Source organism: Prionailurus viverrinus, chromosome A1, assembly GCF_022837055.1.
Source record: "Prionailurus viverrinus isolate Anna chromosome A1, UM_Priviv_1.0, whole genome shotgun sequence".
In the NCBI taxonomy this organism is placed as follows: Eukaryota; Metazoa; Chordata; class Mammalia; order Carnivora; family Felidae; genus Prionailurus; species Prionailurus viverrinus.
This window is the reverse complement of record NC_062561.1, coordinates 211,719,330-211,741,301: the sequence shown is the minus strand read 5'-3', so window position 1 is coordinate 211,741,301 and position 21,972 is coordinate 211,719,330. Positions and strand designations below refer to the sequence as shown.

At 36.8% G+C, this 21,972-nt stretch overlaps 1 protein-coding gene across 1 annotated transcript in view; it reads right to left on the bottom strand.

Annotated features, from left to right (window-relative positions):
• Window positions 1–4,843: 4,843 nt before the first annotated feature.
• The window catches only part of RANBP3L (RAN binding protein 3 like), a 46,307-nt gene continuing 29,178 nt past the window's right edge, over window positions 4,844–21,972 (bottom strand). Inside the window, exons 8-15 of the mRNA XM_047861668.1 lie at window positions 19,917–20,020; window positions 18,441–18,525; window positions 14,655–14,757; window positions 14,170–14,294; window positions 12,756–12,876; window positions 11,183–11,325; window positions 7,959–8,148; window positions 4,844–5,659 (exon numbers count right to left, since the gene is read on the bottom strand). Of these exons, the coding sequence (XP_047717624.1) occupies window positions 5,616–5,659; window positions 7,959–8,148; window positions 11,183–11,325; window positions 12,756–12,876; window positions 14,170–14,294; window positions 14,655–14,757; window positions 18,441–18,525; window positions 19,917–20,020 (915 nt within the window). The 3' untranslated portion in view covers window positions 4,844–5,615. The remainder of the gene's footprint in view (window positions 5,660–7,958; window positions 8,149–11,182; window positions 11,326–12,755; window positions 12,877–14,169; window positions 14,295–14,654; window positions 14,758–18,440; window positions 18,526–19,916; window positions 20,021–21,972) is intronic.

Here is a 21,972-nt window from a genome sequence, read left to right as displayed (position 1 = left end):
TGAGCTGTCAGCACAGAGCCTGACGTGAGGCTGGAATGCACAAACCGTGAGGTCATGACCTGAGCTGAAGTCGGACATTTAACTACCCAGCCACCACACAGTATTTTTTAATGTTATTTTTTTGAGAGAGAAAGCATATGGAAGGGCAGAGGGAGAGTGAGAGTCTCAAGCAGGCTTCATGCTGTCAGTGCAGAGCCCAACATGGGCTCAAACTCACAAACCGTGAAATCATGACCTGAGCCAAGATCCAGAGCCAGACACTTAGTCAACTGAGCCACCCAGGCGCCCCAGAGGTCTTTTAGTAGGTCACTGGCCAGGAACGTTGCCTCACAGCAGGTGCTAATAGTGACTTGTAGTGGAAATTTAAGCACAACTCTTAATTTCTATGGGATGTGAGTTACTCATTTTTTTATTTTTCTTTTTTTTTTTAATTTTTTATGTTTATTTTTGAGAGAGACAGAGTGTGAGTCGGGGGAGGGGCAGAGAGAGAGAGAGACACAGAATCTGAAACAGGCTCCAGGCTCTGAGCTGTCAGCACAGAGCCTGACATGGGGCTGGAATGCACAAACCGTGAGATCATGACCTGAGCCGAAGTCAGATGCCCAACTGACTGAGCCACCTAGGCACTCCTGTGAGTTACTCATTTATAACTTGAACACCCTCAAGGTCCTTTCTCTTCTCACTATTCCAACACTGTTATAGTAAGGACTTCTAGAGAGGAAACAGCATGAGCAAAAGTATGGAGAATGAAATAGCAGTTCTGAATTCCTAGGGAATTTAGAGGGAGGCAAGCAACAATGAAAGGTGAGGCAAGAGAGGCAGATTACTATAAAAGGTGGATGGGGGTGTTTATAGCAGCACTATCAACAATAGCCAAAGTATGGAAAGAGCCCAAATGTCCATCGATGAATGAATGGATAAAGAAGATGTGGTATATATACACAATGGAGTATTACTCGGCAATCAAAAAGAATGAAATCTTGCCATTTGCAACTACGTGGATGGAACTGGAGGGTATTATGCTAAGTGAAATTAGTCAGAGAAAGACAAAAATCATATGACTTCACTCATATGAGGACTTTAAGAGACAAAACAGATGAACATAGGGAAAGGGAAAAAAATAATAAAAACAGGGAGGTGGACAAAACCTCATAATGAGGTGGACAAAACCTCATTATGAGAAAAGACTCATAAATATGGAGAACAGAGGGTTACTGGAGGGGTTGTGGGAGGGGGGATGGGCTAAATGGGTAAGGGGCATTAAGGAATCTACTCCTGAAATCATTGTTGCACTATATGCTAACTAATTTGGATGTAAATTTAAAAAAATAAAAAATAAAACAAGTTAAAAAAAAGGCAGATGGGGGAAATACATGGAAGGTGTTATATCAATGCTTAGGAACTTGGCTTTTATGCTGTATATGCCAAGAAGCTACTAAAAGGGGAAAATGACATGCTTAGCTTTGCAAATATTATTTATGAACAGGGATTTCTTAGAAGAAACAAGCAGAGAATAAATATCTGAAATATACTCAACCTTATTAGAAATTAGAAAAATACAAATTAAGGTAATTTCACTGAAATAGTCTTTCATATCCACTAGGTTGGCAGAGATTAAGAAATTTTGCCAATCTTCTAAATTATTTGAAAGCTATTACATCAAGGCTTTATAAGGCTAAACATTCGCAGTTATTTCAATAACTTCTCCAATGCCACAGTTTCTAAATATCATCTTAGAAACTTTAAATGTGTTCATGTATTCCAGTTTGTCCACTCCAAGTCTGATGTCAAAAATCATGCAGTACTGTGGGTATGATCTATTCACTGCAAAACAAACAAAAGTGCTTGCATTCATGAATTTAATATGAGTTTCAGTACCCTCAAACTACTAAAATAATCTGTAATGTTACTGAGTTTCAAACTCAAACCCCAGGTCTGGCAGTGCTGGTGTACTTTTCTAGAGTAAGCTTACCCAACCACCTGGTAAACACATCTCAAGAAGTTTACTTGTTTTCAACATTTTATGGGAAAAGTTCTATATCATTGTGATATTCACAATTTGAGGATTTACAAAGCTTAAGATGCATCCTTCCCAATCCCTAGATCCCCCTCCAACTCACTTCATGTACATTCTGACTCTATGAAAGATATACACCCCCGTCCCTTTTCTTTAATGGCATCCACATACTCTAAGACTTGCATAGGTTATTAGTCCCTGGGGTCAAAGGGTTCCTGGCTTTGGCAGTAATGGATGTAAAATAATAGTTTAAAGAGAGAACATTTTGACGGGCCATAAATTAAGCTGAATAACTTGGTAAAGTCTAAAGTCCTGTTGAAAAAGAAGACTGTTAAGTTTATTTTACATATATATATATGATATATAATTAGATATAATGTTAAATATATATCTAATATATTTGGGAAATATTTAATAAAATTTTAATAAAAGCAGCTTCTATTAAAATCTAAGAAGATGTGTGCTTTGAGATCACCTAATAACTTATGAAAATGATTATCATTGTATGATGATCTCTTCATGTTAAAGAGAGGTCAAAGTATGTAGAAAAGCCAAAAAGGAGGTTAGATGAAGAAATAGGACAAACAGAAACTATAAGATGTTTCTACTATTATCCAAAATTTTACTAAATATTTGCATAAAGATTGTAAGAAGGAATAGTACAGTGGACAGAAAATGATTTGAAAGTCACAAGCTAAATACCATGTTTCTGCTGTGAGTAACCATGTCGTAATCCAGAAATTTTCACTCTTTCTCTGCCTTCCTGACATTCTAATACTATTTTTGATTCTGTTGCACTGGCATTAATATATAGACAAGTAATTGAAGTAATCTAATTTTTTTTTTTTTTGCTTGGTATTTGCAGAGAAGTTCAAGGAAAATCACAGAAGGAAAGAATGAATTCAAATTACATTAAAATGTTTGAGGCATTGAGAAAACATTGCTCTATCTCCACCTTAAAGTGAGGGCAAGAATGAACATGTTAGGAGGATAAAGATCTCTGTTCCCTGCTTCACTTTAACAATTTAGTGCAATCACAACGTTCCCCTATTGGCTAAGATCTTATAGGAAAAGAGAACCAGTTCTTTAATTTCTTCTCCAAATGTCTTCCTGTTTATGTTAGCTTCTAAAGAAAATTTTCACTGACTATGTTCTGCATCAGAGGCACTTTTTGGGATTGAAAAAACGCAACCAACTTTAAAATTTGTTTTTCCTTTCTTTTTATTCTTTCATGCTAGAGCTATTCTTTTATTTTTTTTAACCTTCTCTCTACCTTTCCTCTATCATTCTCTCACATTAACTTTTTCTTTTCTATTTCCTGAATCATTGCTTAATTTAGAAGTAAAGGATGCTGTATTTCTTCCACAGTCACTAGAAAAATGAATGGGCTTCTCTTAGTAGCTCACTTTTTCACTAAGTTATACTCAGTTATAGGGAAAGAACAAAACTCTGAACAATTTATATTCTAACCAAATTATGGTCGAAAAGAGTTAACTCAACTTTCACATGCCAAACTAAAATTTTCAGGCATTAGCTCAGGTTTTAGTATATCTATATGTATCTATATATAATTGCTTTTATTACTGTAAAAGGTATTGTAACAAAATAACGTAACTTTGAAAAATTGTGTATTCACATGTCTACATCCAAATGAATATTGTTCTTCAAAGTAGCGTTTAGTGAAGTTAGACCCATTATTCCAGATAGATGTCGTCATTGTTCAAAAACTTTTCAGAAATCATTTTGGAACTGTAAATCTTATTCCCTAGTTATGGACTGAATGTTTATGTTCTCCCCCTAAATGTCTATGTTGAAGCCCTAACACCCAATGTGATGGAATTTGGAGATGGGGTCTTGGGGGATAATTACAGTTAGACAAGTTTATGAGGGAAGGGCCCTGGTGTAATGGTATTGGTGTATAGGAAGAGACCCTAGAGAGCTTACTGTCTCTCTGCCTGTGTCCCACAAAGAGATCCTGTGAGTAGCCTACAACCAAGAGCAGAGGCCTCAGAATGAAACCTATTTTGTTGGCCCTTTGATCTTCGACTTCTCAGACTCTAGAGCTATGAGAAAGAAATGTCTGTTGTTTAAGCTGCACAGTCTGCGGTATTTTGTTATGGCAGACCGAGAAGAGTAAGATGCCTCTAACAAGGGACTATTTAAGAGTGATGATCAAAAGTCATTTTGAAGTCATGGCGTGATCAAACTTGATTAAAAAATGAAGTATGGCTACGAGCACTGAGACTACTTTTTTGTGTGTAACTCATGAAGTATCTCTGAGACAAATCTCAAAAGAGGAGCATCAAAACTCTGTTGCACGGTTGTTAAAATTATTACAGCCTACCATTATTATGGTATCATTTGGGGGCGCCTGGGTGGCTCAGTCAGTTGAGCATCAGACTCTTGATTTTGGCTCAGGTCAGGAGCTCCCAGTTCATGAGTTTGAGCCCTGCGTCGGGCTCTGTGCTGAGAGTGCAGAGCCTGCTTGGGATTCTCTCTTTCCCTCTCTGTGCCCCTTCTCCATTCATGCACTCTCTCTCTCTCTCAATTAATTAATTAAAACAAACTTTATTATTAGATAAACATTTGTTTATTTGTTTTTGAGGGGGGAGGGGACTGAGAGAGGGGGCAAAGATTCTGAAGTAGGCTCTGCACTGACAGCAGAAAGGTTGACGTGGAGCTTGAACTCCTAAACTATGAGATCACAAGCTGGGATCAAGAGTCAGATGTTTAACCCACTGAGCCACTGAGGTGCCCCAATAAATAAACATTTTTTTAAAAAAGATTTATTTGGCTATATGTATGTATAAAAAAAAACAGGCTCTATACAGCTACACCCATAAAATATTAATGACAATTTAATTACATAAAGCAAAGAACGAGTTAACATATTTTACTTTTGTATACTTACTGTTTTGTTACATAGGTAATGTATTTTGTTCATCCCTTCAACAACTATTGGATGCTGACCTGGAATCAACCATATGCAAGGTACAATGGATACAGGTCCAAGAACAATACTAAATTTAAAGAAATTCATACCATGAATATATAATCTTATAGTATTAGTAAATCCAAAGGTTAAATGCAAATACTCATTTCCCAGAAAATAAACACAACTTAATCAAATGTTAGCATGCAGTTACAGTGTTTTTGAAGACATGACTGGAAATCTTTAAAATGTTTGTTTTATGACCAGACAGTGTATGACTGAAAAAATAAATATCTTAGTTAGATATTTATCAAATCCAGAAATTTATTTTAACTATGATATCCACCAATGTGATGAATAGTCCAAATTAGTTATCAAACCCTATTCTAAATTACCTCTTCAAAAATGATAAATTTTGAACTTCCGAAGTCCATGCATTTCTTAAATTCTTTCATTTTCTCCACAATAATCAAAATGTAAAACCTTACAATTATTTGACTACATAAGAGAAAAATTTTAATTGCAACAAATTATGTTTTATGAACTTTGCTATAAAAACTCTTCAAGGGATGAATAGGATCTTCTCATTTACTTAAGATGATTTAGGATTTTCAGTAAGGTGATCAATCTTTTTGTAGATGTTGTCACATTTATAGTAGATAGTGCTCATGAACAGGCAACCGACTGTCTGTGGGTCCACCTTGAAGGATCTGTGATATAAATTTAAAATGTTAGAAAATGTTACATTCAGATTAGATTTAATATTGAACACAACTGAACATGAATATGCATGAAGATGCTTACAGGTGATGAAATGCAAAATGTAGAATTTACATGTTATATGTAACATTTGGAAATTTGCTAATTTTAAATTTTAAATTTTTTTTAACGTTTAGTTTTGAGACAGAGAGAGACAGAGCATGAACAGGGGAGGGTCAGAGAGAGAGGGAGACACAGAATCTGAAACAGGCTCCAGGGTCTGAGCCGTCAGCACAGAGCCTGATCCGGGGCTCGAACTCACAAGCCATGAGATCATGACCTGAGCCAAAGTCAGATGCTTAACCGGCTGAGCCACCCAGGCGCCCTGAAATTTGCTAATTTTAAACATGATATTTCAGATAACTAAACCCTTCCTTAATTCATGGGAAACAAAGTTTAAAAAATTGGACTTTTTATTGCTTTCGTAACAGTTCAGCATTTGTATGCATCACCTCCCGGAGAAAGTACTAAGTGAAAAGGGAAAAATGGCAGAGGAAGAGGGGTTCATATGGTTGACATTTATTTTCCATTATTTCCATTGTTTCTCATTTTGTATGAAGGTAGTTGTATATTACTCTTTCCCAAAATGGAATATAATAAAATATAGACTTCATAAATGTGACTTTTATTGATGAGAGAACTTTGCCATTTAATCCTTATTTCATGTTAACATTTCTAATAGATACCAATTCATTTTCCAATAGACCCTATTTTATTATTGACAATACAAACATTATAAAAGATGATTTTATTTATACATTTCACACATTTTGAAGAATAAGAAACTATTTATTTAATAGTGACAAGAAAAATCATATTCATTTAGTTCTTTGGCTCACTGAGTCAAGCAATCTATAATCCTGATCTGCATATATTTAAAAAAAAATTTAATGTTTCTTATTGAGAGAGACAGAGTGTGAGTAGGGGAGGGGCAGAGAGAGAGGGAGACAGATTCCGAAGCAGGCTCCAGGTTCTGAGCTGGCAGCACAGAGTCCAACGCAGGACCTGAACTCACAAACCTTGAGATCATGACCTGAGCCAAAGTTGCATGCTTAACCAACTGAGCCACCCAGGTGCCCCCTGGTCTGCATATTTTGTACATTTTGATTACATTTTTTAGTATTAGGCAAAGGAAGATATTTCCTCAAGTTTTACACATGTGCTTTGATAGATTCTTGAATTATGTGTGATTAAGTTACCTTTAAGATTTAAAATAAATAAAAGTTGGAAAAATGCTTGCTAACACACTATCTTTGTAGGTATGTCGCTCAGTTCTCTGTAGAACAGAATTCAGGCCTAAATGAAACTATTACTGAAAATACTTGGCTCCATTTATATAACAAAGCAGGACTTATTATTTCCTAGACAATCTTTTTCTCCAAAAATAATCATAAGTTTTTGTTTTAAATCTACTCACCAGGGCAAGCACTGAAACCTAAAAATCTGATAACTACTGGTTCTATTTTAACCTTGCTCAATTCATGAATCCTGACAAAAAAAATAGTACTTTTTGGCCTATGCAAAAAAGGTCCTTGAGAATAAAGCAAATTCCAAAAAAAGGAGATAAATAGGAGTTTCAGTGTTTCAAGCCAGCTTTGCCTGGTGGATCCATTGTAATATGTTTATTACATTTATGATGTATTTATAAAGTTCTTCTACTATAGCCAATAATAGGAAAATGAGAACAGGTGAAGAGAAATATGAATAAATAGGTAGTTTCAGTGTATGAATGTAATACTTTGTGGTATTTTTATTAAATTTATGCACAAGTGACACACAGGCATCAAAATGAGGATGACTTTTGGTAAAATCCTGATGGAGGCCACACATAGAAGGCAGTCACTTTCAAATCCACTCCTCTGATCCAAAGAGCTAGGACTCTAATTCCCATCCGCTATTTTTTTTATAAAAAATTTTTAATTATTTATTTTATTATTTTACAGAGAGAGCGGGGGGGGGGGGGGAGGAGAGAGAGAGAGAGAGAGAGAGAGAGAGAGAAATCCCAAGCAAGCTCCACGCTCAGTGCAGAACCCCACACGGGGCTCCATCCCATGACCCTGGGATCATGACCTGAGACAAAATTGAGAGCCGGATGCCCAATTGACTGAGCCACCCAGACGCTCCCTCATCCACTTTAAACATACCAGTTCCATTAAAAACAACAACAACAACAAAACAATTTCATATATTAGAATTGTGTAGAAGATTTCTTTCTTATACCTCCGACCTAACAAAAGAAAAATTATTTACCTGATCTATTCTTAGTTGCTTTGATGAAATCATCCTCATCCTCATCACAGCTTTCACAGTTTAATTGTTGGAGGATTGTATCTGACTGGCTTTCCGCTTGGTTTACATCTTCCTGTTTACCAAAACTTCGAAGTGCAACGAGCCGATGATGTATTGCCGCGTACAGATACCCTGTATCTTTGGCACTGGCCTGCATGAGGAAAATTAAGTTGTTAAGAATATAAATAACTGAATAATAGCCACGTTTTAGAGATTTTTAATCTTTCACTCTTAGGAAGGAATGATATGGCAGAAATCTAGGATATAAATAACCCTAGAAGTTAAAGGGTAAAAAGCCATACATCCTGAACCAAACAAATTAAATCCAAAAGTGAATAATTTTATAACAGGTCCCTATTTGTGCGTTTTAAACTGAGAAATGAAATTTTTGATGTAAAATTTCTACTTGAATTCAAGACTATCCCTCCTCCGCTATTTTACTATTTTTCTATTTTTTTACTATTTTTCTGTTTCTAATAGAAAATTAGAGGGTTCGGTGAATAACAGACCTCCACTTCCTTTACATCACTTTGTTTAGACATCCCAACAAGCCTCACAGCTCTGTGGAAAAGCAGAGCTCATTAAAGCAGTCTAATATTGCATCATAGAAGTCAATGCGCTGTCCATTGTGCCACAGAGCCATCCTTATGATATTGTATCATAAACACGTCATAAGTCTTTGCTTTCAGTACTCTTCTATGCTATTTTTAATAGTTGCTGTTAATATAAAAAATGGTGGTAACAATCACATTTGTATAACATTTACGGTTACTACGTTCTTTTTTTATTCAACACTTACAACAAAACTATGAGTTAGTCATTTATTCCATTTATATTAGCAAAAGCACTTAGCACAAGTATTCAATTTATACTTACTTCCCACGTCCCTTTACAGATGAGGAGATATGGCTCAGAAAGGTACAATGATTTGCCTGCATTTACATAGCTAGTCAGAAAATCTGCTGGGCTCGAATCCCAGACCTTTGTCATCAGAGTCAGTGCTCTTTTAAGGTAACATGGCAGTGGTTTACATTTTTGTATGTTTTCACAATATCAAAGAGAAAGTAGGTAAATTATTCTCTTTGCTAACCCTCAAGAAAGCTATCAAACTTTTCAAAGCAAGAACAAACTACATGCCAACTGTTTGGGAGAAGGGTCTTCAATTATATTTTTTTCATTTGCATGTTCTTAAGTTCCCTTAATTACTTTGGGGCAAAAAATAACTATAAATTAAATAAAGTATTTTTGTTTCTCATATTGTGCTAAATAATCTATAGAGGGTGTTGAGTAAATAAATGTTGACTCTTGACTGATTTAATTTTTTACATTATGTGCAAAGATGTCATTTTTCTTTAGTACGTTAATAAATATTGAAAGTATTTAAAATATAAATGCTACTCTGCCACCTTCACTTTCTAATATTAAAATTTAAATATGCCTTTCACTAGTCAATATATTGCCTTTGGCTAAATTCATTTAGATATATTCATTCAAGAAATTCAGAACAAGAAGTTAAAAATAAAATCACAATGACATATTTTTCGGATAACAAATTCTCAATGCTTAAAAAAATTATAATTCCCAGGAAGTACCATAAGAAAATGCTGGCGAAAATGAAAACTGGTTCAGTCTTTCCGAAGAGAAATTTGTCAAGACAAGTCAAGCCTTTTCCCAAGAAAATTAACACGTGTACAAAGAGAATTCCTCACATCTTTCTTGTGGAATTTATAATAGTGAAAGACAGCAAATTACGTAAGTATTTAACAAAGCAAGATTAATGGAATAAATTATGGTGCAGAATAAAATTCTTTTCACCTTTAATGACTATTTAATGACATGAAAACACTCATTTTCATTGATGAGTGAAAAGGTTACGCATGTGTACTTCATAATCAAGTATTAGCAATCGAATCTACCCAACCATTTTATAAAGTGTATCATTATAATCTTTATTGGGCAGATGAGTAAAATCAAGTTAAGGAATCTATATAACCTGCCTGAAGATCATACAGTTGGCACATTATATACATATGTACACACACACGTATGCTGAAATGACAAAAATGTTAATAGTGACCATCTCTGGGAATGGAATTTGGGGTGCTTTTTATTTGCATTTAGCAAACTAAATTTGGTTTATTTAGCAAATATCCTACAGTTTACAGGGTCAGTGCGGGTCAGACATTGAGCAGCAGAATCTCATCATAACTAATAGTCTCAATCTCAGTGACAGTGGCAGCGGGCTGCTTTACTCACTCAAAACCAGGAGATCCAGCCTGGCGGGATATCAGGTATTGTCTGTCTCCCTAAATGGTAAACAGGGTTTGGGCATTATCTTACTCTAACATCTTAATACTCAGTAACACTTATACCTAACAGTGCACTTATTGGTAGTTAATAAAACTTTTGGTTTTTCATCACTGGGCACTTGCCAACTTTTTTTCCATTACTGTATGGAAGTTTATTTACTTGCATTGTTACTTTCCGCCTGAGTCACGTAAGTACCCAGTCTTCTCCAGTCTTCTGGGTCTCAGCTCATGTGGGAAACCTAGCCTTTTATTCTAGCCTGATCCCTGCCAGCTCTCTCTCTCTCTTGTGCCTGGATTTTGTATTTGAGGTCAAGCATTCCTGCTGCCAGGAAGAGCTAAAGCTGTGCTCCCATCCTGTTACCTTGGCGACTGACACATGTCCAGAATTGGAATTTGCTGTTGGACTGGTTGTTTTAACTTACTAGCCCTGTGTTTTTCCATTTCTCAGGGGGTCCTTTCCAGTGATCTCAAAGCCTTCTCAGTTTCAGCATTCAGTGTAAGCACTGGGCTATGTATTCCACTGGACTCCTAGGAGCCAATCTTGACAACGGTCCCTTTGGTAACTTTGTAAGATTGTTGACATAATTTCAATGGAAAAAAAAATGTGAAGGTTTGAAGCATATATCAATACAAAATGTCTTGGGACACATGCCAATTGGTTACTACAGATTTTGGTGTTAATCTGTAAATTTCATTTAAAATTTAGGTCTCATGTTAAACTGTAAACAACCAAAATAAATGGCTGGTTTTTTGTTTTTTTTTTTTGTTTTTGGCCAATGGTGCAAGTTATTATAATACAGTGAAAAAAAAAATAGCAATTGCAGAGATCTATAAATATAGTAGGATAATCCTCTATCACTGAAATTTGTTACTTACCTGAATTAAAAACACTTTGATGTTATAGTCTTCTAAATCAGTAGCTGTTATTCGTAAATTTTTGTGGTTCGCTCTTTGAATCTCCATTTTAGCCCAGAGTTTGCTATTGAGAATCAGCCTCAGGCTGCCTTGATTGCGCATAACTAAAACAGGAAGGTGAATATATAAGACTACAGAATAGTTGATTCCTTAACCTTCCCCGGGGAACTTGCCATTTTTGAAAGTGAAGTAAATCCTCTAGTTGTTTTTCAGACTGTATTTTCACTATTAAATTGTAATTTGGCTTGATTATAAGTTGGTTTTCAAATTGGCTTTACTAGGTTGGAAGACCATTTTTAGCTTAAAAGCTGGAATTATTTTTTTACTATAATAAACAATGATTACAATTTTAGAATTCCTTTGAGGACTTAGTGGTCTGAAGAATATTTATCCAAAATGGAGAAAACAGAAGCAAAACCTTAAGCATTCAAAAAATGGAATTAGCTAAATAAATGATGACTTGGCTATTCAAGATAATATTACAAACCCATTAAGAATATTAAAGAAAGATCATTACTGATGTAGAAAGGTGGTCATGGTATATACTATGTAAAAAGTAAAATCAGGTTACACAACAATGTAAATACCATGCATTGTAAATTTTGGCAGGCAGTGGCCAGAGTGGCATTGAACAAGAGTAGAAAACAACTAGCACCTGCCTTCGTTGGGTTATTTAGAAACCTGTTTGCCAGTTATAGAACTGAAAACACGGTTCCTATTCTCTCAGTGTGAATTCTATTCCTTACTGGTTTCTTGAGCTTGATATCTGAAACTCAATAAAAATCCATATACACGGATCCCACTTCTTCCAGTGGTTCCTTCCACAGCTCTGATTGCCCAATGTTGGCCAGTAAACCTACACACCCCGCCCAGATCTCTGCCTATGCTCACTTTCGGTTTGGGCCTCTGAACAATGCCCAGTGCGTCTTTTCAGATGCCAAAAACTTTGAGAGCCTCTCAGTCTGACTGACTCCAGATTCCTACCATCACTATGGATGTCAGTAAACACACACAGGATTCAATAACCACACACCTTAATTTCCTTGGAAACTGACTTCATCTCACCCCACACAACATGCTTAGAATGCCAAGAATGAAATATAGGGCAAATATCCTTTTTAGGAAAAACCATTTTCCCTTCAAAAATATCATCATATTGCTTTCAATATTACCGAGATTACTATTTAGGGGTGCGCTGGGCTGTGTCATAGGTGCATTATCTCACTGAATTCTCACAATTGCTCAATAAGTCATGGAGTACTACTATCCCCATTTTAAGCTGATGTAACTAGGCTGTGGGGAGATTAACTTGCCCAAGGTCACCAATTAGTCAGTAATAGAGGCAGAACCGAACCTGTGTAGTTTGACATCAGAGCCTGCTCTAAACAGGAAGATCCTACAGCACATTAGAAACAATATTGTTTTCAACAGTGATTTGTTGACTATTTTATAACACATCTCCAGAAAATGATGTGTGCCTATTGGAAATTTTACCCTGAGAAATGGCAGGTTGCTTTACAAAATGATTCCTTACTTAGTCTCGACTGGAATGTTCCACAGTCACTGCTTGCTGTGTCATTCAGCCTCAAAGCTCCTCTGCCCCTTTCAGTCCAGGACTGTGTTGTTTTGTTGAATATAAAAAGCTTGCAGTTGATCTAAAGGACAATTTTTTGAAATGTCAAATATATAGAAATTTATTTTAAAATAATTTCTTTCTATGCTACAACACTTTTATTTGCCTGATTTTTACCAGAATAACCTTGGTTAATGATTTGTAAACCAGCTTAAAAAATTTATTTAACCTTTAAAACATACAATTTTTGAATAGTTCAAATATCAAAAAGCAAAAAGATGTACAAAATGAAAAGTCCTTCTCAACCTTTGTTCTTCGTCTGTCGATTTCTACCCTCTGTGATCAGGTGATCGCTATTGCTAATATTTTGTTTATCCTTCCAGAGATATTTGTGTTTATATGCATGCCAGTGCCCATGTCCCCTATTTTTTCTATAAACAGTAGAATATCATACATACTTTCTGCATCTTGATTTTCCACTTAACAAATATATTTATATGTACCACGTTTTAAATGAAATTTAATGTTATAACAGATGGATAAAAAGAAAGGGAAATCTGTTCCTTGTTGGAAAATGACTACCTTATTTCATGTGCCTACGCTGATGGCTACGTCACTCAACATTCAAATCCTATGCATGATACTATATACTGCGTGTGTGAAATTCTTGCTTTATATGAAATTCAAAACTTATTTAAAAGAACTTTTCAAAGGAAACCAGAATTTTTCTATCTTGAACTGAAATCTATTCATCTTATCATTTAAAAATGTCCAGTGTTGGGGCGCCTGGGTGGCTCAGTCGGTTAAGAGTCCGACTTCAGCTCAGGTCACGATCTCACGGTCCCTGAGTTCGAGCCCCGCGTCGGGATCTGGGCTGATGACTCAGAGCCTGAAGCATGCTTCCGATTCTGTGTCTCCCTCTCTCTCTGCCCCTCCCCAGTTCATGCTCTGTCTCTCTCTGTCTCAAAAATAAATAAACGTTAAAAAAATAAAAATAAAAAAATAAAAATGTCCAGTGTAAGTAGAACTTTTAAATCACACAATAACAGCACTGATTATAAACACAGGCATGTAAAGTATAAAATGTAGGTCTGAAGTTCTTTTAAGACAGGGTCCCTGGCTGCCTTCTTTCTAAGAGACTAATGTGAATGGTTGTAAACCCAGTAACACATTTTCCTGAAAATTACCCGTACAAAAATAAGAATACAACAAAATATTGGCTTAATCTTTGGAAGTGTCTAGCATGTTTAGTTAAGCAGCTCAGTCTTCATGAAAACTATACTTCTGCCTTTATTTTTAAAGGTGCTTCTGCTGATAGAAACTTGGTTTCGTGTATGTAAGTGCTCCCAGAAAGAGCAATGTGTGATATACAGACCTTCAACACATTATGTTCAGCTTCCTCCCCTGTTACAACATCAATTTTCTGCAGCAAGCATTTGGGTGATGGCTTAGAAGAGAAAGCAGCAGCTGATTCGATTAGGGATATATTTTTAATAGAGTCTGTTTGTAAGAAAAAATAGGAAAAGACACGTAAAGACTCCATTTTCTCTACTGTAAAAGTTCCTTGTTGTCTCCATTAATATACATGTCTCCTTAGTTTTTTATAATAATGAGTGTTACCAAAAATATGAAACTACTTGAGTTTAGATAAATCTCTTTAATGATTCCTCATATCCTTAAGTAAAAAAAATTTTAATGCTATGTATCATACAACAATATTTTCTATGCTTTAATCTTTGCCAAAAAGTTTTAAAGTGTTGCATTACTGTTTTTGTATTTTATAGCTATTGAACAGATGACATGGAAACACAGGAAATATAATAGTTGAATCAAATTTTTTACAAATCAAATAATTCTTACTTGAATTTAGAGAGTTGACAGGAAATTCTAGTACGGATTTGAATGGTTGTTCCTTGGTGTATGAATCATTTTCAGGTTGAGATTGGGTGAGATGTTGAATATCCTAGGTGAAGGAAAAAGATGTATTACTTAATTGTATCCCCATATATCTGCAGTAAGCCAAAAGATACTTTTGTTCCACTTCAACAGGGCAAATGAAATCAACTGCTCTGTTTTTGTTTTGGACTCCCTGTGTGCTGAATGGGGAAATCCTTCCTATCATCAGAGGACCCTGGTTCTCATCCTCAGGAAGCATAATCTAGTTACCACCAGCTTATTTCAGGTGGGATCTAGTTCCAGGGACAAAGGGAGAAGGTTTAGAGACCAAGAAGGAGGTAGCAGCTATTCCATGCTCCCACCAGACTAACCTGATGCCTAGAAGGAGACGTAACTATCATTTCTTTTCTTTTTGTTTTAATGTTTACTTATTTATTTTTGAGAGACAGAGAGAGAGAAAGAGCAAGGGAGGGGCAGAGAGAGGGGTGGGGCAGAGGATCTGAACAAGGCTCTGTGCTGACAGCAGAGAGCCCTGTGTGGGGCTCGAACTCATGAACCATGAGATCATGGTTTGAGTCAAAGTCGAACGCTTAACCAGCTGAGCCACCCAGGTGTCCCTTATTTCTGTTTCAAGGTATTTCAGTATTCCCAGCACTTCACTTTATACCCACTTCATATGAATGAATGAATAAATAAATAAAGTTGTCCAAAGAACGCACTAGCTGTCTCAGAGCTCATCTTTACAGAAAGAATTGTAATTTTTCTCCCAAGACAATTTATTTTTTTTTTAAGGATATTCTTTTTTAAAATGATTTATCTTTGAGAGAGAGAGAGAGCATGAGCAGGGGAGGGGCAGAGAGAGAGGGAGACAGAGGATCCAAAGTAGGCTCTACACTGAGAGCAGAGAGCCCAATATGGGGCTCAAACTCACCAACCGTGAGATCATGACCTAGCCAAAGTTGGATGCTCAACCGACTGAGCCACCCAGGGGCCCCTTTCCCAAGACAATTTCCGCCAACAATTGCTTTTAAGGCTGCACACATGGGGCTTTGTGTATGTGCTATAATCAAGGCCTGTGAAAAAAAACTGAGTCAGACATGCCATTTCTGATACTGGAGAGCCCCCTGGAGAACAGGGAGAATTGGAACAGTACTTCAGAATTTAGGTTTCTATCTTTTCCTTTATGAACTCAAAATTCTTCCACATTATTTAGCTGGACATTAAGATATTCTGTTAAAATCGGTAGAGTTGGGTGTGATTTTAAAACAATTTTTTAATGTTTATTTAAAAAAAAAATTTTTTTTTCCAACGTTTATTTATTTTTGGGACAGAGAGAGACAGAGCATGAACGGGGGAGGGGCAGAGAGAGAGGGAGACACAGAATTGGAAACAGGCTCCAGGCTCCGAGCCATCAGCCCAGAGCCTGACGCGGGGCTCGAACTCACGGACCGCGAGATCGTGACCTGGCTGAAGTCGGACGCTTAACCGACTGCGCCACCCAGGCGCCCCTTTAATGTTTATTTTTAAGAGAAAGAGAGAGACAGAGGTGAGCGGAAGAGGGGCAGAGAGAGAGGGAGACACAGAATCCAAAGCAGGCTCCAGGCTCTGAGTTGTCAGCACAGAGCCTGATGTGGGGCTCGAACTCAGACACTACGAGATCATGACGTGAGCCGAAGCCAGATGCTTAACCGACTGAGCCACCCAGGCACCCAAGACGGGTGTGATTATTTCCATTTGAAGAAAATAAACACTAAGGCTCAGAAAGTTTAATGACCCCCTTGAAAAGCACATGGACAGCAAACAAATCAGGAAGGCATTCTGACCACCAAATCACAAGGCCACAGGATTATAGGATTAACTAGAGGACAAATACAAGTGATCTCTATAGCTCCTGCTGTCCTCAGATGTTATCAATTTAAAATACAGGAAGTACAGTTTCCTTCACAAGCCAGATTTAAAGTGCCCATAGGAAATATACACAAGTACCTCCCTAAACCAAATTTACAATCCCAACTGTAGTTCATTTGTTCAGGGATCTCTCTGTCTCCCCTTAGATTATAAACACCTTTAGAGCACAGTGGCTCCCTTAGCTTTGTATAACCACTTACCCAGATGTTTTTCAATCCTGGTTGTACATTCAAGTCACCTAACACCTACCCTCCCCACAGAGACTCTGATCTAATCTGTTTGTGGAGATGCCCTAAGAAATCCTTTAATGGCTCACCAGATGATTGTTAACGCGCAGCCAAAGCTGAGACCAATGCCAGTGCTTTAGATGTCATGAGAACACAAAACATGTTTGTTGAATTGAATTGAATGTTAAAGTTGATCCTGTGAGGCTTGGGAAATTTTTTTTTTTTTAATTTTTTTTTTCAACGTTTATTTATTTTTGGGACAGAGAGAGACAGAGCATGAACGGAGGAGGGGCAGAGAGAGAGGGAGACACAGAATCGGAAACAGGCTCCAGGCCCTGAGCCATCAGCCCAGAGCCTGACGCAGGGCTCGAACTCACGGACCGCGAGATCGTGACCTGGCTGAAGTCGGACGCTTAACCGACTGCGCCACCCAGGCGCCCCTAGGGAAATGTTTTATTTGTGTCTGTGACATCTTATAGAAGCTGTGACTAATCTAGTGCCAAATTTGGGAATAAATGGTTTGGAAGAAATGTGCCTGAATGTATTGCCTGGGGCTTCCCTCTAGAAGTTGGTCCATTCTGGTTCAGATCCAAAGAGGTGAGTCAATAGCTCTAGAACTCTGGAGTTGACTTTCATCTTGAGAGTGAAGGATGGTGCCTCTAAGCTGAAAAGCTATGATACTACTCTTGGGATTGGGGTTCAGCCTGAGGCAGGAATGGCATAAACAAGGTCTTCAAAGTGATTGATTTGTGAAAGCCCTAAGAAACTTAGAATAGACCGACCTCATGACTTGGTCCTTTTGTTATTCTGAGGCTTTACACAGGTTTTAAAACCTTTGTAGCCTCCTCTGGATCCTCCATAGAACTAGTAGCCACAAGATAAACTGGTCACCTTGGCCTATGTCAACCAAGACCCTGGTCTGGGTGAAAGCAGCATGAAGGTGTGATGGACCAGGTGCACAGCCTTCACTTTGCTGTCTACTTCCCTGCTGTGCTTTACAAACATGCTCTGTGGAGGATGGGGCAGAAATGGCCTCTTGGAGGAGGATGCTCGATATTAGATAAGGATGATAGTAATACTAGTTAGGCGTTTCCACTTGACAAGGATGTTTCCCTAGGCAAGTTAAAGTCTTATTATTTTCCTCTTAAAGCTAGCAAAAAAAAAAGTTATAATGATGTTTTTCACTATAAAAGCTCTAAGGGGAGGGTCGTAGTTAATAAGAAAAAATAAGTAAATAGTTTTAAATGCACTGTGTTATAAAAAAGGCTATCAAAAACCTACATTAAAGTATCTTTACCAGTTGAGCTTGTCTATTGCAGATGATTCTGGGATTTCCATGCATACCTTCAGTTTAACACACGTGAAAGAACTATTTAATATTTCTCATCGGTAATAATGTTATAATTATACAATCCCCTTCCTCTGTGGGTTTCTGTCTATTATTCTAACAACTAGAACTTGCTTCCCAGGAGAACATTTCCATTAAAGAAAGAAAATGTGCCTTTGAACTCAGGAGTTAAAGTATGACCCAATTTAACATTGTTTTAATTAATTTGCCTCCAGAAACTTGAAGTGACAGCTTTTTATATAATAGACACCTTTGCCAAATTCTTACCAAAACTCTTTCTACCATGTTTTCTCCAAACACGAAATCAGAACTGCAGCTTTTAAAAGAATACTTCTCTTCATTTGGTTGACATCTAAGGAAAAGAAATAAGCATTTGCTATTTAAAATATGTGGATAAAGCCATGTTAAACCTTAGCACATGAAATAGTCAAATGGTTTAGTAGATTTATGTAAAGCATAAAAACATCTGTTAACTCTTACTCATCTGCAGATATTGAGAAATGAAGGGAAAACTGAGATAGGTACTTCCAGGGATAATATTTAAAATATTTCACAGCTGTGACAGCGCTAGTTGAAACCAGTCCAAACACGTGTCATGCCCATCACTCTTCAGGCCGTGTGATCAACCAGGGGCTGCCCAGCCCTTATCTTCTTGCTTTTCCAGCACAGCCTCTGTCAGTCTCTAATTTCTACTCTCCTCCTCCGCAAGTAGCCAATGCTCTTAGCCACCAGAGACCTCCAGAGCAAAGGCATGACCAATGCATCTTGCCAGTGATACTTGAATGTGCATTTGTCTAATTTGGGTTTTTCGTCCTGGAACTTTTTTTTTTTTTTAATGGTAAAAGTGTTCTGCATGATGAGAAACTCAGACATACAGCTGTCTATCTGTAGGCCGATGTACTCCGGGGTCCACATTGCATCCCTAGTATGCGCTGTAGGTGAGCTCTGTGGGACCCACACGGGCCCTAACCATGTGAGTCCGTTTATGTCCATGGCTTGTCTTAATCTCCTCTCAACTCAAACCTGCCTTCATGCTTGATGATACCAGGAAATACTTACTTTCATTGTGCACATTTATACTGCTTTCTTTTGTTGTCTATCCAATGTATGTCAATAAATAATGAATAATAATTTAATATTCAAAGTAATTTTAAAAAGGGGAACATCAGAGAAAAGGTAGAAAAGGCTAAGCTAGCAGTCAGATAATTAATTCCCAACTAAATAAAAATTTAGCTACACAGTTTTGAAATATTCTCACCCAAGTCAATGAAAAAGTAGAAATAATCCAATATTAATAGGATAATCTTTATATATTAGAGATATTGGGAAAAGCATTTTATTTTTAATTTAATTTTATTTAATCCAAGTTAGTTAACATATGGTGTAATAATGATCTCTAAGTAGAATTTAATGGTTCATCACTTACATATAACACCCAGGGCTCATTCCAACAAGTGCCCTCCTTAATGCCCATCACCTATTTAGCCCATTCCCCCCCCACCTCCCCTCCAGCAACCCTCAGTTTGTACTCTGTATTTAAGACTCTCTTATGGTTTGTCTCCCTCTCTCTTTTTATCCTATTTTAAAAGCATTTTAAACTTATGGTCTTTATAAAATCTCAAACAGAAATCTTGACAATTTATCTGCGCAGTATCAGAAAGTTATTTTTCCACAAATGATTATAATGGTAAAAGAAAGCAAGAATAAAAGGATATCCTCTCTGTGTCCTCAGCATTAACTTACCCTACTGATGTAGCACCTAAACAATTCTGTTTAGTAGTCAGCAGGACTGAAATTCTGGTGCTGGGTAATTTTTCACCTAGCAAACAGGAGCTCCCCTCAGAAATCTGAAAGACAATCCATCAGAAAGTTCCTTTAAGTTGTCTTAAAAGGAGCATCAGACAAGGAAACAATAGTTACGGTTAAATGTATTGAAAATTTACTGTGTTCAAGTACTACCCTAAGCATTAGGTACATTATCTCATTTACTCCTCACAACATCTCTCTATAGGTTGTATGTCTATTATCCACATTTTATAGTTTACAGATGAGTAAACTGACCTAATGAGTTTAAATAACGTGGCTAGGCTTGGGCAGCCAGGAATGGGGTTGATCTTAGAGCCAGGGTCTGACACCAGACTGTATACTTGGCCATCATATTCAGAAATCCCACCTCCTTTTGTTACTTTTATCTTTTTAGCCACATGGAGCTAATTCTCATTTCTAATTTAGCAGATATATCCTTCAGGACTGTTTAACCCCCCAAAACACCCTAAGAGCTTTATCAGCACAGCCACCAAACGTTGGAGGGAATCCCAATCATCTCTTCATCTAGAAATTTTTGACTGGTAACTTAATCAACTAGTTTGTCTGATGTATATACATATGCACATTACCTGACTAATGTATAGATGAAGGTGCGAGCAATTTTTTTTATTAAATGTTTATTTTTGAAAGAGAGAGAGCTTGCCAGTGGGGGAGAAGCAGAGAGAGAGGGAGATGGAAGGTCTGAAGCAGGCTCTGCACTGAGAGCAGGAGAGCCCGATATGGGGCTCAAACTCAGCAACCATGACATCATGATCTGAGTCAAAGTCAGAGGCTTAACTGACTGAGCCACCCAGGTGCCCCCAGGTATGAGCAATTTTAGAACCGGAAGGAGCCCTATAAGTTATCTGATAGAGTGTCTCCAATGTTTTCTACACCTCACCCTTCCCCCAGCAGGGATTTGCAAAGATGTTGCAAGGAGTTCCATATCTTTTTTAAATTTTTTTTAACGTTTTATTTATTTTTGAGACAGAGAGAGACAGAGCATGAACGGGGGAGGGGCAGAGAGAGAGGGAGACACAGAATCGGAAGCAGGCTCCAGGCTCTGAGCCATCTGCCCAGAGCCTGACGCGGGGCTCAAACTCACGGACCGCGAGATCGTGACCTGAGCCGAAGACGGACGCTTAACCGACTGAGCCACCCAGGTGCAAGGAGTTCATATCTTTAAAGGTAGATAGGGTCTGTTTCCACTTCAATTTCATATCAATCAATAAAAATAATTTTGAGCATTTTTCCCTTTATAACAGAATTTATAGAGCTGAGAAATATGTATGAAGAGAATACATGCTGTTGGCAAGCAAAGATCAAAGTGCATGCCTCGTGACTCGGTCACTCAAATGACTTAACTCTCAGCCAAAATGTACTTTTAGTCTTATGTACTTAAAATATACTCATATGTAAAACAGTACATATGCTATATTATATGTATAGTGCATAAGTGACCATTGATTAATGACAGAATGAATGAAAATCGCTCTGATTTTATATACAAGTTAATAAGAAACATGAAAATAATAGTTCTATGAAATCCACCGAGAGATAATTTTCACTAGATCTATAAATTACATTTTGTCAGAATTCTTACATTGCATCATTATGCTTAATACATTTATTCAAGAAGAAATGCTTGCAAACAATAGCCTGAAAATTTCTCTTATTCTTTATCATTTAGGGAGAAAATACAAGAAAAATATTAATAAACTTTATTTTTAAAATATATAATGCAAAAAAATAAAAATAAAAAAATAAAATACATAATGCAAAATTTCAATAAGCCATGCCAAATAAGAAATATTGATTTATAACATGTAACAAAAATTTTAATCCATAATTTATAGTATATACTGTTCCAAAATCATATGCAATATAATAACATTTAGAAATTAGTCAACATATCATACTTTTTTAACATACTTTAACACAAATTAAACAACATGCATCATTTCTTAAATGGATAAAAGTAAGAATTTATGTA